This window comes from Bemisia tabaci, chromosome 4, assembly GCF_918797505.1.
Source record: "Bemisia tabaci chromosome 4, PGI_BMITA_v3".
Classification (NCBI taxonomy): Eukaryota; Metazoa; Arthropoda; class Insecta; order Hemiptera; family Aleyrodidae; genus Bemisia; species Bemisia tabaci.
In genome coordinates this window covers 51,783,222-51,810,586 of record NC_092796.1, presented here as the reverse complement: position 1 = coordinate 51,810,586, position 27,365 = coordinate 51,783,222, and the positions used below count along the sequence as shown (strand labels likewise).

The following is a 27,365-nucleotide window of genomic DNA, read 5'->3' as shown; positions in this document are numbered from 1 at the left end:
GCCGGCCTCTCGTCGGTGAGCAAAAGAGGTGCCGGGAAAAAAGATCGGGTCATCGCGTGAAAGACTGATGCGTTGCCAGTTTAGGGATTTTAATGCCGAATAAAAAGTCCAAGGTTTCGCGAAATGGACTATAGTATACTTGACAGCAGCTCAAGACGCTCATTGGCTAAAAGTTGCAGCGAGAAAGAAGCTTCTAGATTTGAGTCGTTCTAGCGTAAAAAAGCTTAAGTACTTGAGGCTTCTGTCAAATGAATTAATACGGTTTCGACGGGAAAATGTTCTCAGGTGTTTCCCCTGGCAAGCTCATTAGGTTGCTTGATGAATGATCATTAGGGCTTGACAGTACCTATAGCGGCGCAAAGAAATAAAAACGGGTCCGACGAAAAAATATTTGGACCGCTCGTTGAATAGCGTGGGTTGATCGGTGTGCTGTACCTACTACATCATACATCCGAGTGCTTAAAATCACTTTAGAAACACTTTTTAAAAAAAGCGAGCCCTACTGGCACGCTTGAAAAAGTGTTTTGCACGATCACTATAATATAGGTATCCACTTTTTTCCCATAATCTCTCTGTCGAAATTATTATGCGAGATAATTTGCTTTTTTTTTTTTTTTTTTTTTTTTTTTTTTTTTTTTTTTTTTAACTGCATTACCTAGTCTTTTACCAGAGCAATTGGCACTCACTGAAGAAAAATAATTCTTGAGACGTTATTTTGACTAGAAGCGTCGTTTCTTGTCGACAAAATTCGGTTCTATTTTGTGAGGGTTACGTTTGTTAAACATATGCCATGATGTGTACAAAACTGTGTACATCGTGGCATATGTCTGCACCCGAAAGTCTGTAAAACGCCTTCAACATACGTGATAGGCGAGTTATGTTACAGTTGTGTTCATGCTGTTAGTACAAATCATCCATAATTACGATTATACTAACACATGGTAAATATAAATCATTCACAGAATCATTCAAAATGGTATTAACACAGCTGTAATATAACTTGCCTATCAACAATTTTGAAGGCGTTTACCGACTTTGCCAGGTAAGGAGAATTAATTGACAGAGCGTCCCCATTTTAATCTATTTTATTCAGTCTGTGCATGGTTCCATGAACAATCCACATCGAGGAGGGGGGGGGGGGGGGAGATGGGATAAACAAATTAAATGAAGTCTTCGAAAAAAAATAATTAAAAAAAGAAGTTAATTTCCAAGTTAAAAAGGAAATTTCTCACTTGGAGCTTAAGCTTGGATTTTCAAATTGTGACAAACAAGCTACCACTTGTGTTTCTACCTTCATCCCAGTCCCAGTTCTTCTACACGGAATCCGAAAATTTTCGAATGAATTTTAGACTTCATTTCTTCACATCTGAACTGATAAAATTAAACCTAGCTGAGTTTTTCTGGTGAGATAAAAGCCTCTAGAAAAAAAAGAAACTAGTTTGAATACTCATTAAAATTTTGCAAGAAGGCGAAAACATCATCAAAACTATCAAACTAAACAAAAATCGGTGCATTCATCATATTGGAGTTTATTATAAGCCCTCCACTTGCCTGGTAAAAATATGCTCAAATTTACATTCCTGTAAGTATTGTTATATGCATGGACCAAAAAAATTTACAAGTATGCTCACTATACTTATAAACAGTTGCGGATGCACACATTTGATGGAAACTTGTGAATTTTGATGAGGAGAGAGAATGAGAAAAGTCATTAATGGAAAAATAACAAAATGTATTAATTTAAGAATCACAAATGATGAAATGAATAAAGAGAACATAATAGAAAAATAGAGGGAGAAATAATTTCAAGACGTTCCACATTTGAAACACTCCCCACGCTGCGCATACAAAACTGCTTGTCTTCGTACTAAAAGTTTTGGAAAAGTACAACTTTTCCAAAAACTTCTAAAAAAATAGAACTATTTGCCTTGATTTAGACTACAAAAAAGAACTAGTTTAACGAATTATATTTCCTAAAGGGCTGTCTCCATAGAACGGAGTAACTTTTCAAGCTAATGACAGCTGTAATCTAGAAAATGCACTTTGGCCATAAGCCCTAGTTGATTAATTCACTCAATGAAATCTTTTAAATTTTACAAGATGCTTCAGGAAAATATTTTAACAAAAAATAACTGAAATTTTTAGGTTGGTAAGTTAAATTTTGGTACATGGAAGAGGATATTTTAACACAAATTGGGGGTACATGAAAAAGCGGAATTTTACAGAGGTGATAAAAAATCCATTTAAATGTGGTGTCATGCTTTTGGCATCCAAAGTCCTTTCTTTAAAAAGAAAATAGTATGGCTAGGCAAAGTTCATAGAAAAACTTCCTTCTCAGTTAGATCAAATGACACAAATGTAGCAGTACAAACTAAAAAATTGTGTTGAAAAAGTATTTAAAGTTTGAAGAACAGTTTGAAAATCACTTAATTTTCCACAAAATTCTAAAATACAGCTGAGATGGGATCCTTAAGCAGCTATTGAATGATTGTTTTAGAAAGCCATAGATAAGATCGTTTGTTTACATTTGACAAATTTCACTTTTTGATGAAAGTTTCTGGTTTCATTACATATAAAATACACATAGAAAAACCCTCAGAATCTGAGGTAGCCTAGATTTTTAGAGGACCAGAGGAAATGGGAACACATGTTGGCGCAGGTCACAAAATCGATTGGGTGCTTCAAGCACATAACTGAAATCAAGACAAGGTTGCCACAGAATATAGAAAATGAAATTCCTTGACATTTTCCTAATTTACTTACATGACAAATTTTGGTAAAATTTCCTGACATTCGAAGACTTGTAGGATAGTTGAAAAGATACAATTTAAAATAGTTTTTGAGAGCATGTTTGTTCGAAATGTCTTTCCCAATTAAAAAAGAAAATAAGGGAAATTTAGTACAATTTTCCTGCCATTTTCAACATTTTCCATGAAAGTTCCTGCCTTTCACTGAATGTTTAAATTCTCCGATACTCCTTGGCTCACTTGACTTGTCTCCCAGACCGTGGCAATCCTGTCAAGAGGGCAAATAAAAAAGGTGCCAAGGCACTTCAGAAAAGTTAAGTGCTTAATTTCCTTGATTTGAAATTCAACAAATATTTTTCACCACAGTGGCAAAGCTTTCACCATATAAAAGCAAAACGGATTGACTTGGAAAATCATTTAAAGAAATGACAAAGAGAGAAGTGAGAAGAGTTGACAGAAGTTAGAAGAGAAAATATAAGGAGTCTAAAGGGATGTCGATTGATACATACTTAGACCTAACAAAACAAGAAATCTGTACAATAGTTGGGTGATGTAAAGGAGAGGTTCATCACACTGAAAGGTTTGTTTTGATCACAGCAAATCTCATACAAAAGGCTACCTATTCGTAAAAACTAATTCTAGCATCCTTTGTGGACATACATATTGATACAAATCTGAAGAAACAAGTCAGCTTGAGTATTTTCATCCAGGAAAATATTGAATAAATACTTTTTGGACATTACTTGAGGCATGGTATAGATGTAAAACTATCAAGCACTTATGAGAGATTTGGATGAGACAGTTCAGCCTCAGATTCCGTGATCCTTTCCCTCCAATGAGCTGAAACAGTGTGAGAGATTTGTGAGAATACAAGTTGATATAGATTTCTTGCAATAATTCCAGCACTTTTGTTCTTTATAATGGATCAGAGACACCTTTTTTAAAATTCGTTTTCTTAAAATACTGAATGATTTGCCAAAACGAAAAAACAGGGAAAATCGATTATGAAATCGAAAAAAATTTAGACCCATTTGAAACGATATTTTTGGCGGTCTTTTATAAAATTGACTGGCAACAGAGTTAGAATTTGCTGATTGGCTGAAAAACAACCGCAGGCATGGCCTAGTTATGTCAACATGACTATAGGCCTTTGATTGTTTAAAGTTTGATCAGCTTATTCTCCCATTAGAGGTCCTTTTTTAAACTTTTTGATGATTTTTATGTGTTTTCTTCAAATTTTACATTAGAGCCAATCGTCATATACTCTGAAAAAATGTTACGTCACTAACCCATTGAATAAGTATAAAACAGCGTATATTAAAGATTACAATATTCTGAAAATATTGATTATGTATAAGATGGGAAATCAATCAACTCTGGTGATGAATCATGTAGGTAAATGTATGGAGCAGAAGAAAACAATAAAATGAAATTCTCCATCATTTCCTTCTGTACAGTTGTCTGAGAGGTGAATGGTCACCCGAATAATGTAGATTATAATATTTAAAAATACCAAGTTGACAATTTACTCTGGAATTTCTTCTTTCAGAATGACCTTTGAATTTATAAAAAAAGAAGCTTTTGGGTGCATGTATATAATTTTGATTATTCCATACCTCAGTGTCACTTTCGACCGGAGGCTTTTGCTCTGCCAGGAACAGGTAGACAATTAGAGGCTTTTGCACGATATGAGGTGCTGGAAAATGAAAAAAAAAATAAAAAGATTAATCAATGGAAATACAATGGCTTGTACGCCTTACGCCTTAAAAAAGATACTTTATTTGCTTTCTGAGCTTGAAATGAAAAAATCAAATGCTTGAGTTCAAAAAAAGGAAACGACATATTAGTACATCCGACTATTTTCCACCAACATTTTAAATTTCTTACTGATCAAAACTACCTCATAGATTTTTTTAAATTAATCTCAAACCTCTAAAGATTGATTATGATACAAAAATAAATACAGTGATGATTGGGACATTTTTTGTAGCGACAGTGTATAGCTCTGTGAAGCTGCTCAGACAAAGCAGTTGAATATGTATTAAATTTGTAACAAACAAAACAAACACACATACTAATAATCAGAGGCGCACTGGCTCCTCGAAGCGGCCCGGGAAATTGCCAACAGACCGGCCCATCGCGGTGCCACAGTGGACTCCCCCTTCCATAATTGTTCGATATTAGCCACAGGCGTACCTGGGTCATTTTGTAAAAATTTCCGAAGTTAGGTTAGATTGCCAGAGTTCTGTTCTGTGCGAATGTATTACCAATAATGTATCTCCCTAGAAATTTTGCCACACTTGTGATGAAAAAAAATGTCCACATTCTCTCCCTGGAAGTTAGTTAAGTTTGACGTTTTCCGGACGATAGAACTTAGCAGCATTCCAACTTTAAAAATTTCCACTCATAAATTATATTTTCACCGGAAAACATACAAGATTACAAAATCTCCACAAGCCTGTGATCCTATGATTACAAGCTTGCGGTGTGCACTGGAGTAGGTTCGACACCATGAAGATAAGACTTTTTGACGACTTGAACGCGCACCGTGGTATACGCGCAATGTATGAAGTATCCTGCAGACTTGGAAGGCGCTTACTGTGCGTCGCGCGCACCGTGCCATACGCACAATGCATGAAGTATCCTGCGGCCTTGTAAGGCGCTACTATGCGTTATGCGCCGTGCGCGCCAGTCCTGCGCCGGCGCTAGCCGTACTGTGGTGTCAGCGGTTTTTAACTTATGATTTTGAAGTTTTCGTATAGTTTTGTGGAATTATTGTCATTTCAAATGATAAACCATTCCATAAAACCCAACTAGTTTTTTCCTCATTATTTGCATAATTTCATAGTTCTGAACAGAAGCATGCAAGTGAAACAACTTTAACATGTAGGCTCCCTCATTGCTCAGCAATATAATGGCGTGATCATTTGGACTACATTTTGCTATTCAGAACTACAATTTCTGGCCCGTCTACAAAAACACTTGTGTGCATAAGGAAACTAATGGTACATACGTTGTTCCTAAACGAAGCCAGAAATTTTGGTTCCGAATTGCAAAATGCAGTGCATTTGATCAATGAACACTTTCGAAGCGTAAGGTATGGATTCGATCGTAAAGTAAAAACGAGAATCGATTAACATGATTTGGTCGACACCAATTCTATCCATTTTGAGGCTTCCGAGATTTCCGATCGACTTCTGCGGAAAAATATCGCTGTTCACTTGCTTCCAGCACAGAATACTTTCAAAATATGCATTCAACAAATCCGGAAATGTTTCATTTATTATAATTTAACAATGTCGGTTGCAGTCATGTTTTAAAGGCCACAAACCTCACTTCATTTTAGAATTTTTATTGGGAAATTTTTGGCAGAGGAGACTTCTCACAGAATGTCTGGCAAAATTTTTGTTCCCTTCTGCCAGAGTTTCCAGATTTTTTTCTGACTCTTGACTTCCTCATCTTTTTTTCCAAACCAAAATAAATGTAAAAACAAACACGGCTCCGTGTGCCAGTACAGATCTGTAGGGACTCCATGCTTCCGATTGAATAATTCACCACAGACCAGGAGAGAGCTCTGCCGGGCTCAGTATCAAAGTACAGTGAAGTTATGCAAAAAATTACTATCTTGCACAGGAGTTCACGATTCTCCCGCCTACGCACTTCTCTCTCTAACTTTTCTGGCGTTCCTGGTTGCTAGACATCCTGCTCTATTTAAATGGAATTATCAAAAACAACCTTCAGTCCACTTTTGGTCAACACTTTTTTAACATACACGCATTTCTTCATTACTCTCTACATGTATATTCTCCTTCTGCTTAATGAGGCTTAGTTTGATGGTATTTTCTTCATTCTATAGGTTTTCAATATTTCTACCAATACAATGTTTTGTGACTTCTCAATTTCGTAATTTTCTTCATATCCCCGTCTATTCACCTTTTTTGACCCACTGAAATTTGGAATGTGTTTGAAAATAAAGAGATTTCTTTATTTTCCGATGAAAAAAAAAAATTTAATGAAAAGCAATCCCTATTCAAGAAAAAACAGAGACAGGAATGGCGAGAAACAGACAAATTATTATAAATATTACTGCTGATAAACTGCTTTAGATTAAAAATATTTTGTTAATCATCAGAGAGTAGGCAATGTTTTTACCCCTTTTATCCTCTTCCTGCATAATCTTCAGTTAACAAGCTGACAATCTTCCATAGTTTGGTGTTATAAAATTAAAAGTCTCTTACCTTGTGGTTGATGCAGTTGCTGCTTTGCCTTTGGGAGCCTTTTTCCTTTTTGGGCTTAGGATATCTTCTCTTGTTCTTGCCGGAGTACTTGGTAATAAACGGTGGCCGATTACCTTGATTAAAGTACGCTGACGATCTTGAGTTGGACGAAGCTGCTGATGAGTATTCCTCTTCAATTGCATCTTGCTCAGCAGCTCTGGCCCGTTCTTCAGCTTCCAGCTCCAGTGCTGCCACAACACCTGGATAAATAAACAAAACTTTCATTTCAAAATGGAAACTGGATTAAGATAAAATATTTCTTTTTCAGCCATGTTAGTAGTTAATTGTCGCAACTTTATGCCCTCTATTTGTCATTTCCCAGGTGAAGGAACGTAACTCCATTCCCAGGTTGCAAAATTGACTCAAACAATTTGATTATTTATAAGAATGTATTTATTAATGCAATGTTTGACCAAAAGTATTCTGATTTTTGCAATAGATCAGAAAGAAATTCAGTGAGATTTTCAATGAGAAATGTCCAAGTTTCTCGTTGAAAAAGTTCAGTGGAGGAAATTTGACAACATTTAAATAAAGCTACGTAAGGAAAACAATGTATTGACTAAAAAATTAATTAAATTGCTCAAAACTTATTTTTACGGACACTAGAGATTTCTTCCAAATCTAAAACCCGTTTTCTGACCAAACCTAACTGAAATTACTCTACTACAAATTTGTCCTCAGTGAACTAAGGTTCTTTTTCCTACAGAGGTCATGTACATTCACTAATGGACTTACATGATGGATGTATAAAAATAGTTTACCTTCTTTCTCCTCAGCATACATTTTAGTGATCTCAAGAAACTGTGGACCATACTTCTGGTAGTTAGCCTGTGTCACTCCAACCACCTTTAACATTTCTTCTCTGGTTGAGGGCAAAAGTTCTGACATCATCTTCAGAGACTGCAAAAGAAAATAAAAATGAATTATGAACTCCATTTGCTTTTAAATTATCTTTCATTCTCCTTAATTCCTTCTGCTGCCCCAAAGGTATTCTCGAAAGCTGTCCCTAAGGCCTTTTTGAAGGCTGCCCCAAGGAGACGGACAGTAGTTAAAGATATTAACATAATATAGGAGGTTTTCCTAATAACTTATAGATTAGCTTTTAAAAACAAGAAGAAAAATAAAAAAAAAATACCTTTTAAGCTCATTTCGTCAAAAACTTCATTTTTCCTATTAACTCACCGAAAAGAAAAGAAAGCCCTTCAGAATTTTGGAGTGATTTCTAAATACCCTGCATTCAGCTCAGAGATAAAGCACAGCAAATTAAGTTGATTTCCTTGAAGATGTCAAGTGGCACTCTTTAAAAAGGGTTGTCATGACAACTAACAAGAATTTTTCAGTTAAAAGTCCGGTGCATCTTGCAAAAACCATTTGAAGGCTCGTCCGAATTTCCAAAAAGATGTCAAAAATAACTTGTTGATCTTGAATAAAAATATAACCTATACACTACCTCTAAATTGTGTTTTTACCTTTCACATAGGTAAATGATTTTCATGATAAGCAACTGTCATTTCTTTAGAATCTTCATAAGCAAAAAACAAGAGGATATTCAGTTGCAAATAATGCATTATTTCCTTTGCATGAATTTCGCGCAGGCAAACTAAACTCGCTGCAAAAAAACACGAATCCAGCAGCAGCCAGCATTTTTAGGCCCTGAGATAACCATTACAGCGCTTTGTTGCAAAACAAAAAAACGAGAAGAAAATTAGAATACTCTCTTACCTGGGCATTCCAGATGGTGTGCGATGGAACACGCATTTCAGTTGCAATTCCTTGACAAACATCGTTGAGACAGTTGTAGCAGCGCTCTTGAATTTCCTTGATATGTGGATGGACTGTTGGCATCTCCTCTACCTTGTTTGATTTGACCACACTCGACTGCATCTTCTCTTTGCCTCGCGATAATGATACCTAAAATGAAAAGCAAAAAACAATTGAAGAAATAAATAGGCTAGAGGAAATTTGCACTACAAGAGTCAGAATAGTATAGAAAAACATTTTCAAAGACGTAAAAGTTGATACAATTGATTACTTACTTACTACTTTGATTGATAACTTTTACTCGTTACTTTTTTAAGTCACGACAGCATTGATGACATATTGTAAATCATGAGTTTTCAACAAATATGCCAAAACAATCAGCAAAAATTTAATTAAAAGACTGAATGATCGACTATATATGGTTGAGACTGTTCCCACCAAAAAAGAACCTCTTCTGTATAGCCAAACAGGGAAAAAATATTATTACTTCGATCTGATCTACTAAGTTTTTACACCTTTTTGACATACATTGTTTCATTATATTGTGCAAATTTAAGCATGAGCTTAAAATTAGGCAACTATGAAGTTGCCTTGTTCGGTGAATTTATTTAAAATCCTCCATTATATTTTATTTTATTTTTGTTTGTTTAAGGCTGTTTCAGTATTTATTAATGTTAAGAGTAACTTGACGAGGGCCGGAAAGAAATTGAATGCATGAACATACCTTAACTATTCCTGAAAGTAGTCTGGTTGCTTCCCGTTCCTTAACCTTCAAATAGGAACTAACCATGTCCATATAACTCTGTTGTAACACTTCATACAAGAATCCATCAACAACCAGCTTGCTGAGCAGTCGTTCGATTTCCGTTAATGACCATTTCTCCAGCTTCCCATAAGCAGGAAGTTGATCGTGACGCAAGTCTTTGATTTTTTTCAGCTTTGAGCCCTTAAGTACTGCTGCTGCATGAGAGAGCGTCACGTTTCCATTGCCACGCTGGGTCAGTGTTTGGATCAGTCGGACTGCTATCTGGGCCTCGCCTGTGACATCGTGCAGATGCCAGGACCCCTAAAATTATAAAAATTCGAAGTAGAGATGAGCAGACAAGAATTTTTTATTTTTTACTGTGAAATTTGACCCCAAAAGTGCTATCATCGAAAGTGATAATGAAGACCAGGTAGGAAAATATTTAAAAGAATTGGAGTACTTGAAAGGTGCACTTGAGAAAATATGTAAGAGCAATTGGCTACAAAAGTAAAAAAAATAAACATTTTAAAGAGATAAAAATTATTCCCTCTCTAATTTATAAAACTTGGGCTAAATCTAAGGCTGGAATTTTATGATGCTCCTTGAAACCCTTCAGACACACAGTGACTTTGAGACTGCCTTAAGTATCTGGGAAATTTAATATATTGTATATATTAGAAACTTTTGAGAAGATTTTAAGTCAAGAACGTCTGAAGATGCATTTAAAATTTTGGCCAAAGATAGCAGAAAAATAAGTAAAAGAAATCTAAGGAAAACATAATGTCTTGACACTTGAGGAAATAATTCTTTCCCAAAAGATACCTATCATAGGATGAGCTGTGGATACATTAGGTCCAGCCTGAAAATAGAGAAACGCCAAAATTATTTTATGTCAGGTCTGCCCGACACATACCAGGAGCTTTCCAAGGTCCATTGTTGAGTAGCAACCAACTGTTTATATATAAGCTACTCTCTTCAGAGTGAATTGAGAACCGCATAAAAACTCATTCTCTGGGTCTCTAATCATTTTGAAGTAACCTCGACCGTAAAAAAAACAACTGACTCAAAAATGAAATGAAAAGATATTATGAATGACAAGGCAAAGACCTTCTGATTGAATCTAATACACATTAGAAGAAAAGACACGATGATCAATTGAAAAGGATTTTGCATGAATCCATTACCTCATTCTGACAATTATCACAAGCTGTGCGCGGGTTTCGTTTGCAGAAATCTCGGCTGAATTTCTCGCCAAAGTACTCGACTTGAATGACTCGGCGGCAATCGATATGATTCTCTGCATAGGATATCATTCTCTTCAAATTCTCTTCATGTACCCTCAAAACTTCTGGACTGCAGTCTGCGAAACAAAGAGGCACAACTGATTAAACCAACAGTAGAATTTACGACTTTCCAGGAACCGTTAATTTGATTTCTTGCTTTAACTTCTGACCAAATATTTGAACATAAGAGGTACTTTCATATTGGGTTGATGATTTTACATCCTTTACCTTTATTTATTTTAGTTATTCTTCTAACATACCAAGAAGCAAAACATAATAATGACAATAAATTTGTTACCTTGCATCATTTTCCTAATACGAACACTATCAGAGAAGGAATAGAACAGAATACAGTGGGCAACCCCACCATCACGGCCCGCTCGACCAGACTCCTGGTAGTAGCCTTCAATAGATTTTGGCAAGCTGTGGTGGATCACAAACCGTACATCTGGCTTGTCAATCCCCATTCCAAAGGCGATAGTTGCGCAAACCACCTAAAAGATAAATAACATGATTTGTCAATTTCACTTGATCTGAAAGTTAATGGGTCTTTCAAAATATTACAATATTTATTTAGGAAATTCAAGTCTTCCCTGAATTTCTCTTCAAATAAGCCAAACGCCATCACCAAAGAGAAAATTAACCGTTCTTTCAAAATCAATGAAACAATTAAATCAGATCCAACAGCAATTGATTACAGCTTCACTGTTCATTGACTTGCAATCTATAACTTTCCTTCCACTGGTGGATTTGACCACAGAGATAGCAAAAAAAAAAAAAACAGAAACAGTAAGAGGGTAGATAAAAATTGATTATCATATTGACAGAAGATGGAACGTTAGTATCAAATCTTTTTTGAGACAAATTTTTGTCAAGCGAGATGGAAAAATTTATATTGGAGTTTTCTACGTAAAATTGTGCCAGTTTGAACAATACTTTACCTAAAATAGGTAACCATGGCAGATAGATTTCTATTGGGTAATTATATCTAATTATCTTTAGTATCCCAAATAACAAGTTGCGAGCAGTTCATTTCAATTTTACGCCAGTATTAAAAACTGAAAATTCTGAACCCTTGGCATGCCAGTGTTTAAAGTAGAAATGACAAATATTACATTTGACATTATTTGGCATTTTCTGAGCTTAACTGTTCTATTTAACTCCTCTTATAGAAAAGTATCCACAAAAAGACATAACTTAATTTTAGGTTTTACAGCACTCATGACTTTTTTACCAAGGACGTTTGCAAACTTCTTACAAGGTGACAAACTACAGAAATCACATCTTCTGTCTTAAAGGCATTACCTTGACTTGATTGCGAAGCCAGGACAGTTGAGACTTCTGCCGCTCATTGTCAGACATGCCAGCATGATAGCTGATGGCTCGGACACCTGATTTCTGAAGGGCACTCTTCATATCATCACAGTCTTTTCGCGAAAGGCAATAAATGATACCGGACTGGTTCTTGAACTGCCCTCTAAGCAGGGTCAAGATAGATGTTAGCACATTTCCATCCTTTGAACCTTTCTTGGCACGTACTTCATACTTCAAATTTGGCCGGTTGAAACTCGAGTAGAACCTAAAGAAAATTAGAATTCATGGATAGAACTATTGTTCACAAAGTTTAATGAAGTAGAGGCCGAGTCGGTCAAACTTTTTCAAAAACGAAAAGCCGCTTGAGTCAAGATTTCAATCGTTTCCTCAACATTCATATCCTGAACAAAGAAGGAACCACATCTGAGGACAATTTGCAATTATTTCAACTAAAAAAACTGTTCAAGTTAAAGAAAAATGTATGACGAAAAACACAATCAAAAGTTTTACAAACTATGCCTTTAGGGAGTAGGTGGGCAGAAATGGGTCATTTATTGTTATTTTTTAAAACTTTCATATTTGATGACTGCTTCTTTGGTAGAATTTAAAATTTTCAACCCAGGGGGCAAAACAGTTAAGGCAAAAAGTTGCTCTTATTGAATTTTTTTTTTTTTTGGCTCTCTTTGTTATCTACCTGAGCGAGCTTTTACAATCCTGAAAATGGAGACTTTTTTCACAAAAGCAAATAGATTGATCTATTCCAACTCACAAATGAACAAAATTTGTAGGGGAGAAATATTACAAGGAAAGATTAACAGAGGGGAGCTTTGTAGGAACAATATTTGTGGAATGATGAATGAAGAATTTTGTGATCTGCAGGATATTATTAATAGAAAACTTAGGAGATTCAGAGGCAATACAGAATATTATGTGAAATAAATCTTACCACTTGCAGGTTTTGATTCCTAGCTGACAAAGGATATCATTGCGGACTCGGGGTGTTGCAGTGGCCGTTAATGCCATAAACTTCACATTTGGGTATTTCATCCTTAATCTTTTCAACTCTTTGTAGTCTGGCCTAGAAACAAATCAATAATACATTAAAAAAAGGTATTGAGCATTTACCTCTATCAGTTATCAAAGCTAAATGTTAAAATTTCATGCTACGGATTAGCAGACTTCTAAAGATTTGCCTCTTCTAAAATCCTGCTCTGACTTATTCGGACTCAAAAAAGCAAGCGCAGAACTTTAATTTCTAAGTCGAGGCGGAGGTAAAAATTAGCAGCCTCAGATAGATGTGCAAGAAATTATTTCCATGGATCACTGATCAATTTCAGAAAAGTATGGGTGCAAGACTTGCTGCTGTGTATTTTTTTTTTTTGACCAAAGTTACCATTTTTTTCTCAAGCACTACAATTATTGCTCAAGATGAGATTGTGATTACACTAAAGTGAAAAAATGTTCATGCGTTTAAATATTAAGTAGCAGAAAAAATGAGAGAAATTCCCAAAACGTACCTCACCGAAAAGAGTGTTATGAAACTTGCTTTTTAATAGTATTGTAATAAATGATACTGAGAGGAGAGATTCAGTTCGGTAATATCTTTAGTAAAAAATTTTAGCAGATTCTTTTATCTGAACACTGCTCGGCGATTTTTATTTTATTCAGTGTTTGTAAAATTTACACTTGTGAATGTGTACTACATAATCTAAATTAAGGTTACAGTAAAGATTGCAAACCTATCTTCAACGAATACCTAACTTTAATCTCTTAATCTTTAAGACTCTAAGATTATCAAAAGATTCCAATTAATACAGTAAAATCCTGCTAATTGCTTCTCTTCACCCTACATACTAGATCAAACCCAGGACCTCAATGCTGGCCGAAGACTACCTTGACTACTACACCACCAGGGCTGGTTTGATGCTACTTTTTATTTTACAACACTAAATTGGTTGGTTCTTTTGTTAAAGAGGACTTCTCCTTCTAGGCGCTTTACTAAACTACAAATCATAGTATTTCAGCTAAAACTTTAAATCTTACTTACAAAGCTATAGGTAAAGATAACAAACCTGAAATCATGGCCCCACTGAGAGACACAATGAGCTTCATCGATCACAAAGCGTGTGAGTTTGTTAAGCCGATACAGGCGCGCAAAAATTGACTCCAGCATTCTACTTGCTGCAATTTTTTCTGGGGTGACATACAGCAATTTATACGCTAAGGGTGAAAAAAAAGTACAAACATTAAAGATACATTTTCAATGGCGAGAAAAAATAAAACGTTTGACTGTAACCAAAGCAAGACATACAACACATTTATTTGCAGAATGAGAATTATGATGTATCCAGACCATTAATTGGCTTTAAAAATTATTGTAATTCTATTTTACAGACAAATGAAAGGCTATATCAAAATAACCTTTTCATTACCAGGCTAGATTCAGCGTGCGCATACCCCACGGCAGAAATTGGTTGTCATGCAAACAAGCCTAAGTGCGCTGTCGGAAAATGTCTAAAGTTGTAGTTCAGGTCCTCTTTAACAGTTAGACTACAAAAAAGAATACTTCTGAGTGATGGTTGCTGATTAATGGCTGAAATTTTGCAGGAAGGATACAATTTTGCTGAACGTAGATGCTGCAGTTGAGGTACTGAAAAGAATAAAGTTGAAATTTACTCATATCAGAATCTGGATTACGAAGTTTGCTCTTAATATCTTCTACCCTATCAATTTGTGCATTTTCCAGAAAATTTTTTAAAATCTAAAGACTGCCTTAGTCTTCCCCCCCCCCCCAAAAAAAATCTTCATTTCTTTCTAATTATTGGTTCTCAGAATCAATCTACATCAAGCATTTATTCTGATCTCCGTCACAAAAACCTTATACACACCAGGATTTACTGAGTCCAAATTTCGAATAACTTCTTGGGACTCGGCTTGTGACATTTCTCCAGTTAAACAAGCAACAGGAACCTAAAATGGATCAAATAAGATCAATTCATTAAAACTAACAGAGAAATGACATCAACACAATTAATTAACTTCTTTGTTCATTTACTTTTTCTGACTCTCATTTTTGTTAGAATAGAAAGTTCAGCTACCACAACTAGTGACCATGAATATTAATATAAAAAAGTCACACTTTATGATAACATCTTTAACTTTACAAGATTTTTTGGTTTTACAAACGTCTCCAATGCCTGGAGAATGGAAATTTTTTTTTTACTCCGACTAACAGATCTGAATCTTAACTGCAATGAGCCTGTTGCAAACTTTTACTACAGCAAAAATAAGAGTTGTTTCAATCAGTAAATGTCTCAAAACTCACGATGAAAGCGTTGGCAAAGTTTGAGATGCACTGCTAACTTCATAATCTGCATAAAAGATTTTCGTTTTTTTTTGAGCTTCCCGCTTCAAAAACGATACCATGGCACAGGTAAACATTTCGTTAGAGGTGTCACTCTATCCAACCCCTGTGCACTAGAATACTACACAATATTCAACATGGCCGACACCAATCCGCCAAAACACATGTGCCTGGACAAGATTCTGACCAGTTGTTAACAATCCAACGTGTTTACATTCACAATTTCTTTGCACTGAAAAAGATCAGCTTTGGTTGATCTTGTGCTCCTGATCGCGATTTGCGCACAAAAGCGGCAGCTATGTTCGGTATTTCTGTTGCGAAAGGGTTCAATGGAACGTCTCCTCTAACGCAATGTTCATCTCTGCTATAGTATTATTTTTGAAGCGGGAAGCTCAAAAAAACGCAAATTTCTTATGCAGATTGTGAAGTTAGGAATGCATTTCAAACTTTGCTCATGCGTTCATCGTTATTTTTGAGACATACTCTGACAGAGACAACTGTTTTTTTTTGCTCTAGCAATAGTTTGCGACAGACCCATTCATGAACAAAGTAAATCCATGGCAATTTTGATGGAGCCTACATTTTTTTTCTTTTTCTTCATCTTTTTCTAAAGTTTCTTAATTAGACAATACAATTTACAAACTTGCGTGATCTAAAAATCCAAAAATCTATCTAAAAAATAATAATCTAATCTAAGAAATAGGGATGTCACCTCTCAGTATACTCCCGTACTGTGTTATTTTTTAAATCACCCCCCCCCCCCCCAAAAAAAAAACCTACTTGGCTGATGGTTGATATACAAATTTAAAATATAAAGCTGTCTTACAAATACAAGATACAGGTTTTAACCCAAGATATGAGTTTAAATATATCAAGAATGAATGTTAGCCTCAATATTAGTGACAGAGATTATTCTGTTTGGTGAAAACATTTAAAATAGAAGTTAAAAATAATACACATGGGAAAAAGTTAAGACGAACCTCAAATGGTGCCATTTTTTTTATTCAAAAGTTAATGCCTTGTATGGGATTTTAATAACTTGGAACAGAGCATTCAAATTGCAGACATTTGAGGTAGATGATAAAAGATGGAACTCCATACACTAGAATATATTCTAGAAGAATTTAGAAATTAAACGTACGTCGAGAGATTTAAGCTTCAGCGTCTGGTCGGTGATAAGCGATAAAAGCGGAGAAATGACAATGGTGACACCTTCAGACAAAACTGCTGGTAGTTGATAACAAAGAGACTTTCCTCCACCGGTCGGCATGAGAATGAAACAGTCGTGATCCAATAATGCTGCGTTGATTGCTTCCTCCTGCACAGGCCTGAATTTATGCAGCCCAAACACCTCTTTGAATTTCTGCCAAACACAAACATCAATTCATTTTAAACACTTTTGTACTCCTTTTAAAAAAAATTTAATCTTCGCTAGGAATACAATCGCACATCCTAGTGATATTATTCTCTGGTTTATAATGATTTCTTACTCGCATATTCCTGATGTTTATGGAAGTAAAACAGAAAAGTCAACTTTTTTTTCACTTTTCTATGTACCAAATAAGCAGCATACAATGAAAAGGAACTTAACATACAAGCACATTCATAAAAATAATTTTTGTGGTGTTAACAAATCTCCTCTACCATTATATTTTTTTGAAGGAGGACGAATCAATATCATTCTTTGATGTTTTAACTTCACAGTTTTCTCCACATCAAGAGGAAAAATCACAGAAGTTTTCAAGAATTGATGTGGGGTAGTTTTCCATTTAAAAAATAAAAATGACAGAAAGTCTGCAATGTCACAAAGTGAAGTGTGTGGTCTAGTAGTTTAACCGTCAATATGCTGTTGGTTTTGAATCAGATAAAAAGTTGGTACCGTCTTGACACATACTGTCAAAATTTATCCTATGTCAAGTAAAGTTAAACAAACAAGCATTAGAGAAAAATGCGATTTCTTCTGTTCATTTAAAAAAAGACCTTGAGATACTTACTTGTCTTTCTGTATGTTATAAGTTTCCAAAATCTTTCTTCTACGAATGAAGAAAACTCATAAAATGATGAAAAAAAATTGAACATAGTGAAGAAAGAATTTCAATTGTTTTCATAAAATTCTTTGATAATCCTTAGTTTTCTGTTACAATTCTCCCAAACTTTATTTTATGTGGTAGCTCTGTGAAAATCCTAAAGTTGGTTGAAAATTTTCAATTAGTCTAAGGTTTCCAGCATAAAGCATAAGGAATCAAAACACCTGCCACAGAGCAAGAGCTTGAAAGCAGCGTCACAGTATATTGATTATTACTAAAAATTAGAGAAAAGAATTTCGACAAATAAAAATCAGGATTTCTATTCTTTGCAACTAATTAAAATAAAAATAAAAAAAACTTTAAAAAAGGAAGAAGAAAAAAAAAAAAAAAAAACTAAGAGGTACTCTACATACTGGCCACCATAAATGATTGAATTTCCTTTGAACATTACTGTGAGATGACTTATTTCTCACCTTCATCATGGTGGGTGTGTGAGGGTATGGACCACGAAACTCTCGTTGATGGTTTGGCGTGTCAGAGGCGTATGTTGCTCCTGTATCTGCTGGTTCATATTGCTTACTCTCCTCTCCGTTTCGGCCATTGTCATTAGAACTATAACTTGTAGTCTGAGGCCAATTTTCTGTTGCGAATGAGGTTGGATATTTCGGAGTAGAGTTGTAAGCATTACTTGTACTGTTCCACGCTGAATCTAAAACAGAATAAAAAAGCTTAAAAAATGGAAAATTGACAAAATTACGCAACAAAACTGCTTCAGTTGAAAATTGGAAAAATCAGAATTAGTCAATTCATTCTCTTCATTCTACAAAAATATTGTCTTCAACAATATACCCCAAATCATCTTAACTCATTTTTGGTTGGATTTCGACTGTGAATCTTCAAAATTAGCTGGAAGTGTCCTGGAGGAAATAGTGAGGGCATTTTTTGTAACTTCTAGACCTTCTACTATAAAAGAACGCAATAGTGTATTTCCTTCGGAAAATACACTAAAAATGCCTAAGTTATGAAAATTAAGGGTGGGGCATTGAAGGCACAGAGAGCATTGAGTTAATATCTTGAAATCAACTCAGCCTAAAGAGACATCATATGCTTTCATAAAAATTTGAGTCACATTTACAGTCTGGAAATGCTTACCTTCATTACTATGAAAATCATATTCTGCACCTGACTCTCCAAAATTCCTCTTCATCGTAGAGCCGACTGATCCATACAAGGGCGTCACTGGTGATGGAATAGGAGGATTCAATGGACAATTTACAGCTGTGCTCGGTGAGGGCATAGGTTTGTCTGCTGTTTGGGCGATTGTGTTGTGGCAAAGTCTCTTTTTAAATTTGAATGGACCTGGTTTAGGGTTGGCAAACTCGCCAGCATTCACAGGAGACACACTGGAACCGGTACTTGAATTTAACGATTCATTGGGCTGTGCGCTTATTTCGTCAAGATTCATGGCACTTGTAGAAAATGTATTACTCTTCCTAGATTCTGTTAAGCCTGCATAACTACTAGCGGTACTTAAATTATTACTAACAGGAAAACTAGTTCTTGAGTTGGTGGAAAATTCAGTTGAATTACAGTTATTAACAATATCTGGTTGATATGAGGAAACATTAGTGGCACAGTCATTGCTTGCCGGAAAACTAGGTTTGCTTGTAGCAGAGGAATTTGAAAACACACTAGTTTTGGGTTTGAATTTACTCGTCGAACCCACAGAATTTGTAGTTGGCTGATTAATGTCCGCAAAGTCCGAATTACTGGCGGTGTTCGTTGAGAAATTCCTATCGAAAGACATAAAGTTACTTGGATTTGTACTAGAATTGCAAGAAGTTGTAAGATTACTACTTCCTTGCCTTAAATTATTAGAACTACTTGCAGAATTGACATTTGGAGAATAATTACTGGTGCCATGACTTGCATTACTTAAACTATCAGGTACTTTCCAACTTTGTGGATGGCCAAGCTTACTGTTCAAATTGGAACTGATGTTCTTGAGGTTACTACTTAGGCTACTTAACTTAGACGAATCAAAATTTGCATAATTCTTTTTGTTTGGACTAGATTCATTGGCGCCGTAACGATTATATGCATCCTCGAATGCATCATCAAATACATCCCCATCGATATCATCCATTATATTTTCATCATCGTTCAGTTCTTGAGAACTCAGGGCGTTCTCATCCCGATTGTCCGTCAAACTTGCTCCAGGGTTCTGTTTTTGTGGAGTTGGAGCCTTCAAACAAGTACTATTGGCTTTTTTCGGCGTATTTGACAGCTTGGGACGTTTTTTAACAGGAGATTGCTGAACTGACTTGGAGAAGATGTCATCATCTGAGTCATCGTCAACAGATGAAGGCTTTGACTGTTTCCATTTTGCGAGGAAAGCTTGAGCACGCTCAGCATCTACACTATCTCGTTTGGGGGCAACATGCCCATTCTTCCGAATTACTGTGGTTGGTTTCGCAAAGGATTGCTGTGGTTCAGTTTCATCATCAGTTTCTGCAGCCATTTCTGCTCGAGCTGTCATCAGCAAATCTTTGACTGAATTTTTTGGGTTGGCATTTGAGGAAGATCGTGAGGGCTCACCATTGATTTGAGCCATTCCTTGGCGTTTCTTTTTGAGCAGTGACTCAGCTTGACGGATTTTTGCTTTGTTACGCTGGCGGAACATTTTGACTTTGGTCAAAATGGTTGGATCTGACCCAACGAAGGAAAGCTGCCGTGCTATATTATTGGGGATTGCAGTAAACCATGAGAAGACTTGATCTAAGATTTTTTCTTCAGTTTCACGGAAGGATTGGAGACTTGCAGTTAGTTCTGACTCTGATGCCTGAAAAAAAATTAGATTAATATCAGATAAAAAAGATAAAAAAATACACAAAAAAACTTATATTGAGGAATGCAATTGGTTGAAAGGATATGAATGCAATCATGCATGAAAACGTTTAAGCTACGGCAAAAACTATTCCTTCAGATACGCGAGGAGCCAAGTCTTAAATTTGCACAGAATGGGTTCAAATCAAACTTTTTTCAATCAGACTTTTTCAAAAATGAAAACATGACAGAAGACACAGAAAAGTCAGAGAAATTTTCATAGTGCCGTACATGACAATTTTTGAAAATTCTTGAGTTGAAATATTTTTTTCTCATCTACACCTTTAAAAGGATAAGACTACTTCTAGGGAGATTAAATTTAAGGTACAACAATTTTAGACCAGCGAATATTGAATTGAAATTAACCTGACAGCCTCATAAAATTTTTGATGATTATATCGAATAATATATAAATAGATAAATGGCTTTACCTGTGGAGATACTTGTTTAGATGTACTGCTGAGTTTTGCATACCAGTTTGGTAGTTCGGCATCATTAGCATTTGACTTTGAGTCTGTGAATAAAAAACACACGTAATTAGAAAAATACAAAAAAGCTGGCTCACAATAGAGAGCTTGAACTGAACTTTACAGGAATTGACAATGCGAGACATTTTTTTAAGATCAGTTTAAATTCTTAGTTATGGTATGGAGCTCAGGAAATATTTAAAACCAATAAAGGAATTATTATCAACTAAAAAGAAAAACAGGGGGTAAAATTAATTAGGGCATTTCTTTTGATGCAATGTAAAAATTGCTATAAAAGTAGATGGTATTTTTCAGGCATACTAAAAAGTAGATACCACACTTGGAGATAATATGAAAGTGTCTCGTTTTAATGATAAAGCCTTCAATATCTACTCTTAATTTAAAAAGCGTAAATTCTATCTTTTTGCATTCCTATTAGAAACATATTACATTCAGATCATTAGTGTTGGTTGAAAAGTAAATGTATACTTCATTCATTCCTGTCTTTCATACAGAAAGAAAAGAACAAGGAAGAATGCTAAAGTGTATCTCCTTCCAAGATTACACTAAAAGGTGCTCACCAGCTTTACTAGAGGATTGAGCATCTGTTCCAGCAGAATATAACACTGATGTTCCCTTGGTTGAATTTTCTTTGAAACTACTCTCCCCAATGTCTTGCTTTTGGTGTGACTCAGCTTTGGAATTACTATCTTCACATATGTCAGAGAAACGCTCAAAGCCTCCTGGAATTAAATTATGATCAAGTTTTAAATAGTTAAAGGTAGATCTTCAGCAATTTGGAACGCAAAAAACACAAAAGATCATCTCATAAGGTTGTCACAATTAATGCAAAAATATCATTTTGTGGAAAAGTTATGAAGACATGTAGGTGTAATTAGAGTCTGATTATGAAATTTTTGGAGAATACTTTACAGAAATTTGATGGTAAAATAGCAGATGATAGACATTTAAAAATAAGATAAAAGAGTGACAGGATCCATTTAAGTTTCAACACGAATATTTATGAAAAACGTCAGAAAAAAAAACCATCAACAGAACAATGCCTATGATAGACTGCCCCTCCTCCAATACTGTATCACTACAGGTAGGCATAGAATCATTTTTATTACTAGATAAGTAAGAGCCCTCAGTGACTCATTCCAATGTATAGAAAAATAAAAAAATAATAGCATACCTTTCTTCCCTGCAAGATTTTTTGATAGAGAAACACGTTGCGCAGTTGATTGGGCAGCAAACGAGAAGTGATTAGTCCCCAGTAGGTTGGCACCTGGCCCACTGTCCAGCTTGGGAACATCTAAATTGGTTCCAGACACTCGTTTACGTAGCTTAAAGCCCTTATCTTTGCTTTGGGCAAGGAAGGAACTCGAAAGGTTTTCACTGATGACAGGTACTTGATCAGAAATGAGGTTAGGAGCCTCAGGCTGTTTGGGGGCTATATCATCATATTTGAAGTCAAAACGAGGTGGACTTGAAACACGGCTGCAATCAACATTGAACTTGTTTCAGCAAAGAGTTTCCGGGAAGAAAATGATTTGTTAAGAAAAGGTAAAGAAATACAAGATTGCTGGACAAAAACGAACAAACTCTCTTTAAGATATAGTGAAAAACTAAAAAAAAAAAAAAAAAAAAAAATACTTGGCAAGGTCAAGCATTTTTTGCGTGTTTCTGGGGTAAAAAAATAAGAACAAGGGGTCCTGAAGATTGAGGACTTTGAGAAAACTTTTTCTCAAAACCATTGTAGTTGTTGAGCCACGAGGTTTGAACCATCATTACACTAGTTATTTTGTTTGGTATTTTTTAATATTTCTTATACAAAATTGTTCATCAATCACTCCTTCTCGTAATGATAATATCTAATAACTCAATATTGAATTTGAAGATAGTAGGGTATTTTTTGTTAACGACCACAATCATTTGGATGCATAACTTCAACATTACAAATTAAAAGAGATATAGCCTATTAAAAACCATCGTAGATGGCATGGTCCGAACATAAATTAAACATTTTGACTCATTGATTTAGTAAAGTGAGGCATTCAAAGATTTTTTTGAATCAAAAATTCAAAAATAATTGATACATGACTTCATGATAATAGTGTAATAATAATGTATAATACTGACAATGTGATGATAGCGTAAGTATTACCTGTCTTATCAAAAGAAAATTGGCTAAAAAAAGTAAAAAAAATACCTGGATGTAGGATCCCTACTAACAGTGTTCATTACTGCTTCATTTTGGGTCTCTCCAAGGCCAACCATTCGCTCCACATCAAACGAGTCATCAGAGGACTCATCTTTAGGTAGAGGGGATGTTCTTCGAACATTGTTGGACTGAGATGCATTTACCGGCCGTCTGGGAAGGAACACGTCAGAGTCATTTGTGTCCCCAGATTCTGCCTGCTCGATGTTTTTTGATGCAGCATTTTCTTCAAATGAGGTAACTGACAGATTTTTCTTGACTGTGCTCTTATTGGCTGCATTTGCCTACAAAATATTGAGAGAAGTTTAAGATATCAAAAAAATTTTCAAAATAATTAATCACGGTTAATTGAACGAGACGTGTTCTGTAAATCCTATCTAAGTTGGAAGGGTCATTGTTGCTATTCAGAAAATATATATAATATCAAATCTAATGAGAATCATTAAACAAGGGCATACTTCCAGGAGGTGAAATTTCAGGCTTGAAAAATGGATTCACATTGAATTTGGGAAGATGTAGAATTTTGCATTTTTAAAGTTGTGCAAAGAATTTTTATCAAAATTTATTAAATTGTGTAATCCTTAAATTGAGTACTTTCCCATCCTTCTTCAAGAGAAGAACAATATATGCTCAATAAATGTCAACAAGTAGCAATACTTCCCTTTGGATATTTTTTTTTCATTTCTGTGGAATACACTTATATTTTGTACTATATTACATTGTTTAGCTACTTTGTACAAGATTATTCTCAGCTGTTATAATAATTTAAATTATATTAATGGTGAAACTACCAGACCACGTATCTCAGTTTGCGACACTGCAGACTTCATGCCATATTTTCTCTTTTAAATGGAAAACTACTCAGTCAATTCTTGAAAACCTCTGCGATTTTTCTTCCCTCTGCAAAGAAAACTCTGAAGAAACTTCAAGGAATGATATTGATGTGTTCTCCTCCAAAAAAATAACATGGGAGTGGGGATTTTTAAACACTGCAAACAAGATACGTGGTCTGGCAGTTTCACCGTCAATATTCAATATTTAATTATAAAAAATTACATCATTTTTTCAAAGAATGACCTTACAAGACAAGAGAAACAGCAAAAGAAGATTTACCTCTGAATTTTTAGCTGCAAATACATCTGGTGAGTTTTCGATGATGTCCTCACTTTCAGTTGGTGAGCGAGATCCATCACTGAATATGGCTGGAACAAAATAAATTTAAGAAGTGATAGCGTTGAAAATTTTACAAAAATTCAATTAGCTTGTAAGTAATAATTTACTTAGTAACACTCGGGCTAATAAAAAATAGTTTACATTCTACATCCTTTTCAAAATGTCAGTGGTGACAAAATATTCGTTCTATTTCATTTCTTTAAGTGGAATTCTTGCAGAAATTCGATGACACAGGTTTCATATCTACACGATGTTTCCATACTTTTAAGTTAACTTTTTAACTCTTTTCTTAAATTGTAAGTTTGTCTGCAAGCAATTTGATAGCTGATAATTTTGTTTTTTTTCTTTTTTAAAAAAAATTTAAAGCAATCTCCTAGTGGGAGGTGTAGATTCAAAGAGCAAAATGAAAATCATTTCCTAAAAAAAATTAAATAATTTCTGACAAACAGATTGTGAAAAGAGGTTTTATTACAGTTGAGCAAAATCAGTTTTACATGATTAAAAACTGACTTTTGCTGAAAGCAGAATGGGAACAGGCACTAAACAAAAATATAATAAATCAATAACTCACTACACGGTCTTGATATTGAAATATCAGAGCATGGAAATCAACACAATTATCAGTCATGCTCCTGATTTAAAAGTTAACATATTCTACCCAGGGGCTTCAAAAGTTGTTGGACAAAGTATTTTGCCTCAGGGGATAAAACCTCCGACAATGCAATATGGAGAAGTATATTTACTTCAACTTTATGAAAGGCTCACTATTTACCACGTAACATGGGTTCTGTCTTTTAAAATTGCAAAGGAAATGTAACCGCTCACATTGAAAAAGTGGCAAAATGTGCAAGAACATAACAAAACAGCAGTTTTTTGCGATGTTTACTTTGATAGAGTTTCCCTGTAGACTTTTAAAAAAAAAGAGAGAGAGAAAACTTTTAGAGTAAAAACACTCACTTTCATCATCGCTGGCATCATTTGGCTCTATAACTATGGTGTCTATGATCTCTGCATTGCAGGGTATTTTGGAAGTTCTTTGAGGCCTGAGGAAAATAATGAAAAATGAAAAAAAATTACATCAACCAAGTAGTGTTTGACATGATCATTTTACAAAAAGGACTACACACAGAATACAAAGTTATTTGGCACTAGCTGAATTTTGATAATATTCATTTGTTGTTCTCTACGACCTCCTTCTGAGCTTGATAGGCTTTTAAAATCCAACTTTTTAGGTGCCGGTGTCAAGAGAAGCAGGGCTGAAAGGGAAATTTTTGACCTAATTACATGTAAATGTGTGAGGCCACTCTGCAAGAAGCTTTGTAACTTGGAGGAATTTTATTCTTTTGCCTGTCTTAACTTCCCCGCCTACTAGGAAACAAAAACTCTCCTCGATCACCAACCTTATTTTGTAACATCTCTGCTATCTAAAATTCTTATTTTTGATTTTACCCAAATAATTCAGACGCTGTATCCTTTTCTGCAGTGTTGCGACTGTGTAAACCGAGAGAGCTTTTTCAGAAGTGTGACAAATGATTTGCTATCTCCAATGGAGCATTGAAAGTATATTCAAGGAAAAAGCAGATCTTCTGTCTAGCCTCAGAAGATGGTAAATTTATTTGGCGAGGAATCTACTTCCAATTGATTGGCCAGATCCACCCAGCACCAAGCTGTTGGAGTCCCGATACTTTGAAAATGGGAGAATATCATTCAGTGAAGCGTTGTGTAGTTTACAGTTAATTGGACGGATTTTAATCAAACAGAACTATGTGCAGGGGAAAGATGGGGTGTGCTCGTTAGTACTCCGGCCTTAAGAATGAATGGAAAATATAAAGCTTCAGTGACCACGCCGCCGCCGAGCTTCTCCTGCAGCCAATTAATTCATGAGCCCTGTGCACAACGCTTTAGATACATACCCACGGCTCATGGGTGCCGCACTTAGTTGGCTCACAGTTCCGTTTGCTGAATTGGAGAAGCGGGATTTCACGTTCCGTTAAACGGAACTGTGTGCACAGTCTATGAGGCGTGAACCTTGCAGACAGGACTCATGAGTTAAAGACCACCTTCCCGATCGTCGTTGCCGCTGGTGTCACTGGCGCTTTATATTTCCCGTTCATTCTCATGGCCCGAGCACCAACAAGCAAACCCAATAATGGATGTTGCAACATTCGTCCGAAAAACCACTGCCTGAGATTGCTGAATCAACAGACAGATTAGGTAAGTGAGCGCTTCGTGTGGCGGGAGCTTAGTATGCCTGTATCAGTGGCCACCGCACCCAGACATCCAATAATTACAAATTCTGGAGCGATATGTACCTATTCTCTAAGTTAGAGAGTCCCAAATAGCCGTCAAATGCTTAGAAGAACTAGAAACGGTTATGAAAAACTGCAAGTCAAAGATTGGTAGATAGATACTGACCTTTTCACCGGTGAAATTTTGGCTGTGAGGGTTGATGCCACAGGTTTCTTCTCGAAGTAAGTGGAGATTGAGCTCTGGTTCTTGGTTGCTGACAAACCTTTGATTTTCCGGTCATTAGGAGCACTGACACTCATTTTTACGGAAAATATCGAGCATCGTAGGGTTGATTTTCTTACCCCTGATACTGGAACAAGGACTGGGATGTTTTCAAACTGTCACGATCGAGAGAGTGAATACTTTAAGATACCTGAAGCATGACAGAACTCCTTGTATCTGAAATTAACGCATAAATTTAGAGAATTTAGAGGCTGAAACACTTAAAATTTTGAGCGTGAACACACGAACACACCAAAAAAATTTGAATGACCGCGAATCTCAAAATGTAAATATTGGGAACGGTTGAGTGATGGCGGTCGGGGTCTGTCAACGTTGAAAGCCGACCCGCGCGATTTCAAATTTTCGGAACCTCCAAGTCGCACGATTACCTTTACCGACTGAAAAGTATCAGACATGGCATTAGAATGATTATTAGGATTCGGTGCCGGAATTTTATTATAAAAATGGATACCTAACTTTCAAAAATTTCAGTTCGATATTTTTTGGGTCTAGAATTATTTTTAGATGAGAATTGCCTGTTTCTTCATACTGGTTACCTACATTTTATTTCCTGCTCTGGGATAGTGTT

General features: G+C 35.5%; 1 protein-coding gene across 1 annotated transcript; it reads right to left on the bottom strand.

The window, feature by feature from the left end:
* Nucleotides 1-1,715: 1,715 nt before the first annotated feature.
* LOC109042499 (uncharacterized) lies at nucleotides 1,716-27,068 on the bottom strand. The gene is made up of 22 exons (XM_019059282.2): nucleotides 26,681-27,068; nucleotides 25,223-25,308; nucleotides 24,206-24,294; nucleotides 23,084-23,376; nucleotides 22,067-22,371; nucleotides 21,453-21,614; nucleotides 20,836-20,918; nucleotides 18,671-20,360; nucleotides 17,992-18,227; nucleotides 16,633-16,854; nucleotides 15,016-15,097; nucleotides 14,200-14,347; nucleotides 13,074-13,205; nucleotides 12,119-12,392; nucleotides 11,112-11,307; nucleotides 10,715-10,890; nucleotides 9,510-9,851; nucleotides 8,747-8,935; nucleotides 7,786-7,924; nucleotides 6,986-7,224; nucleotides 4,364-4,443; nucleotides 1,716-3,587 (listed from the first exon to the last, which is right to left on the bottom strand). Exons 1-21 carry the CDS (start codon nucleotides 26,812-26,814, stop codon nucleotides 4,417-4,419), a joined length of 5,244 nt encoding a protein of 1,747 aa, XP_018914827.2. The 5' UTR covers nucleotides 26,815-27,068; the 3' UTR covers nucleotides 1,716-3,587; nucleotides 4,364-4,416.
* Nucleotides 27,069-27,365: the final 297 nt, after the last annotated feature.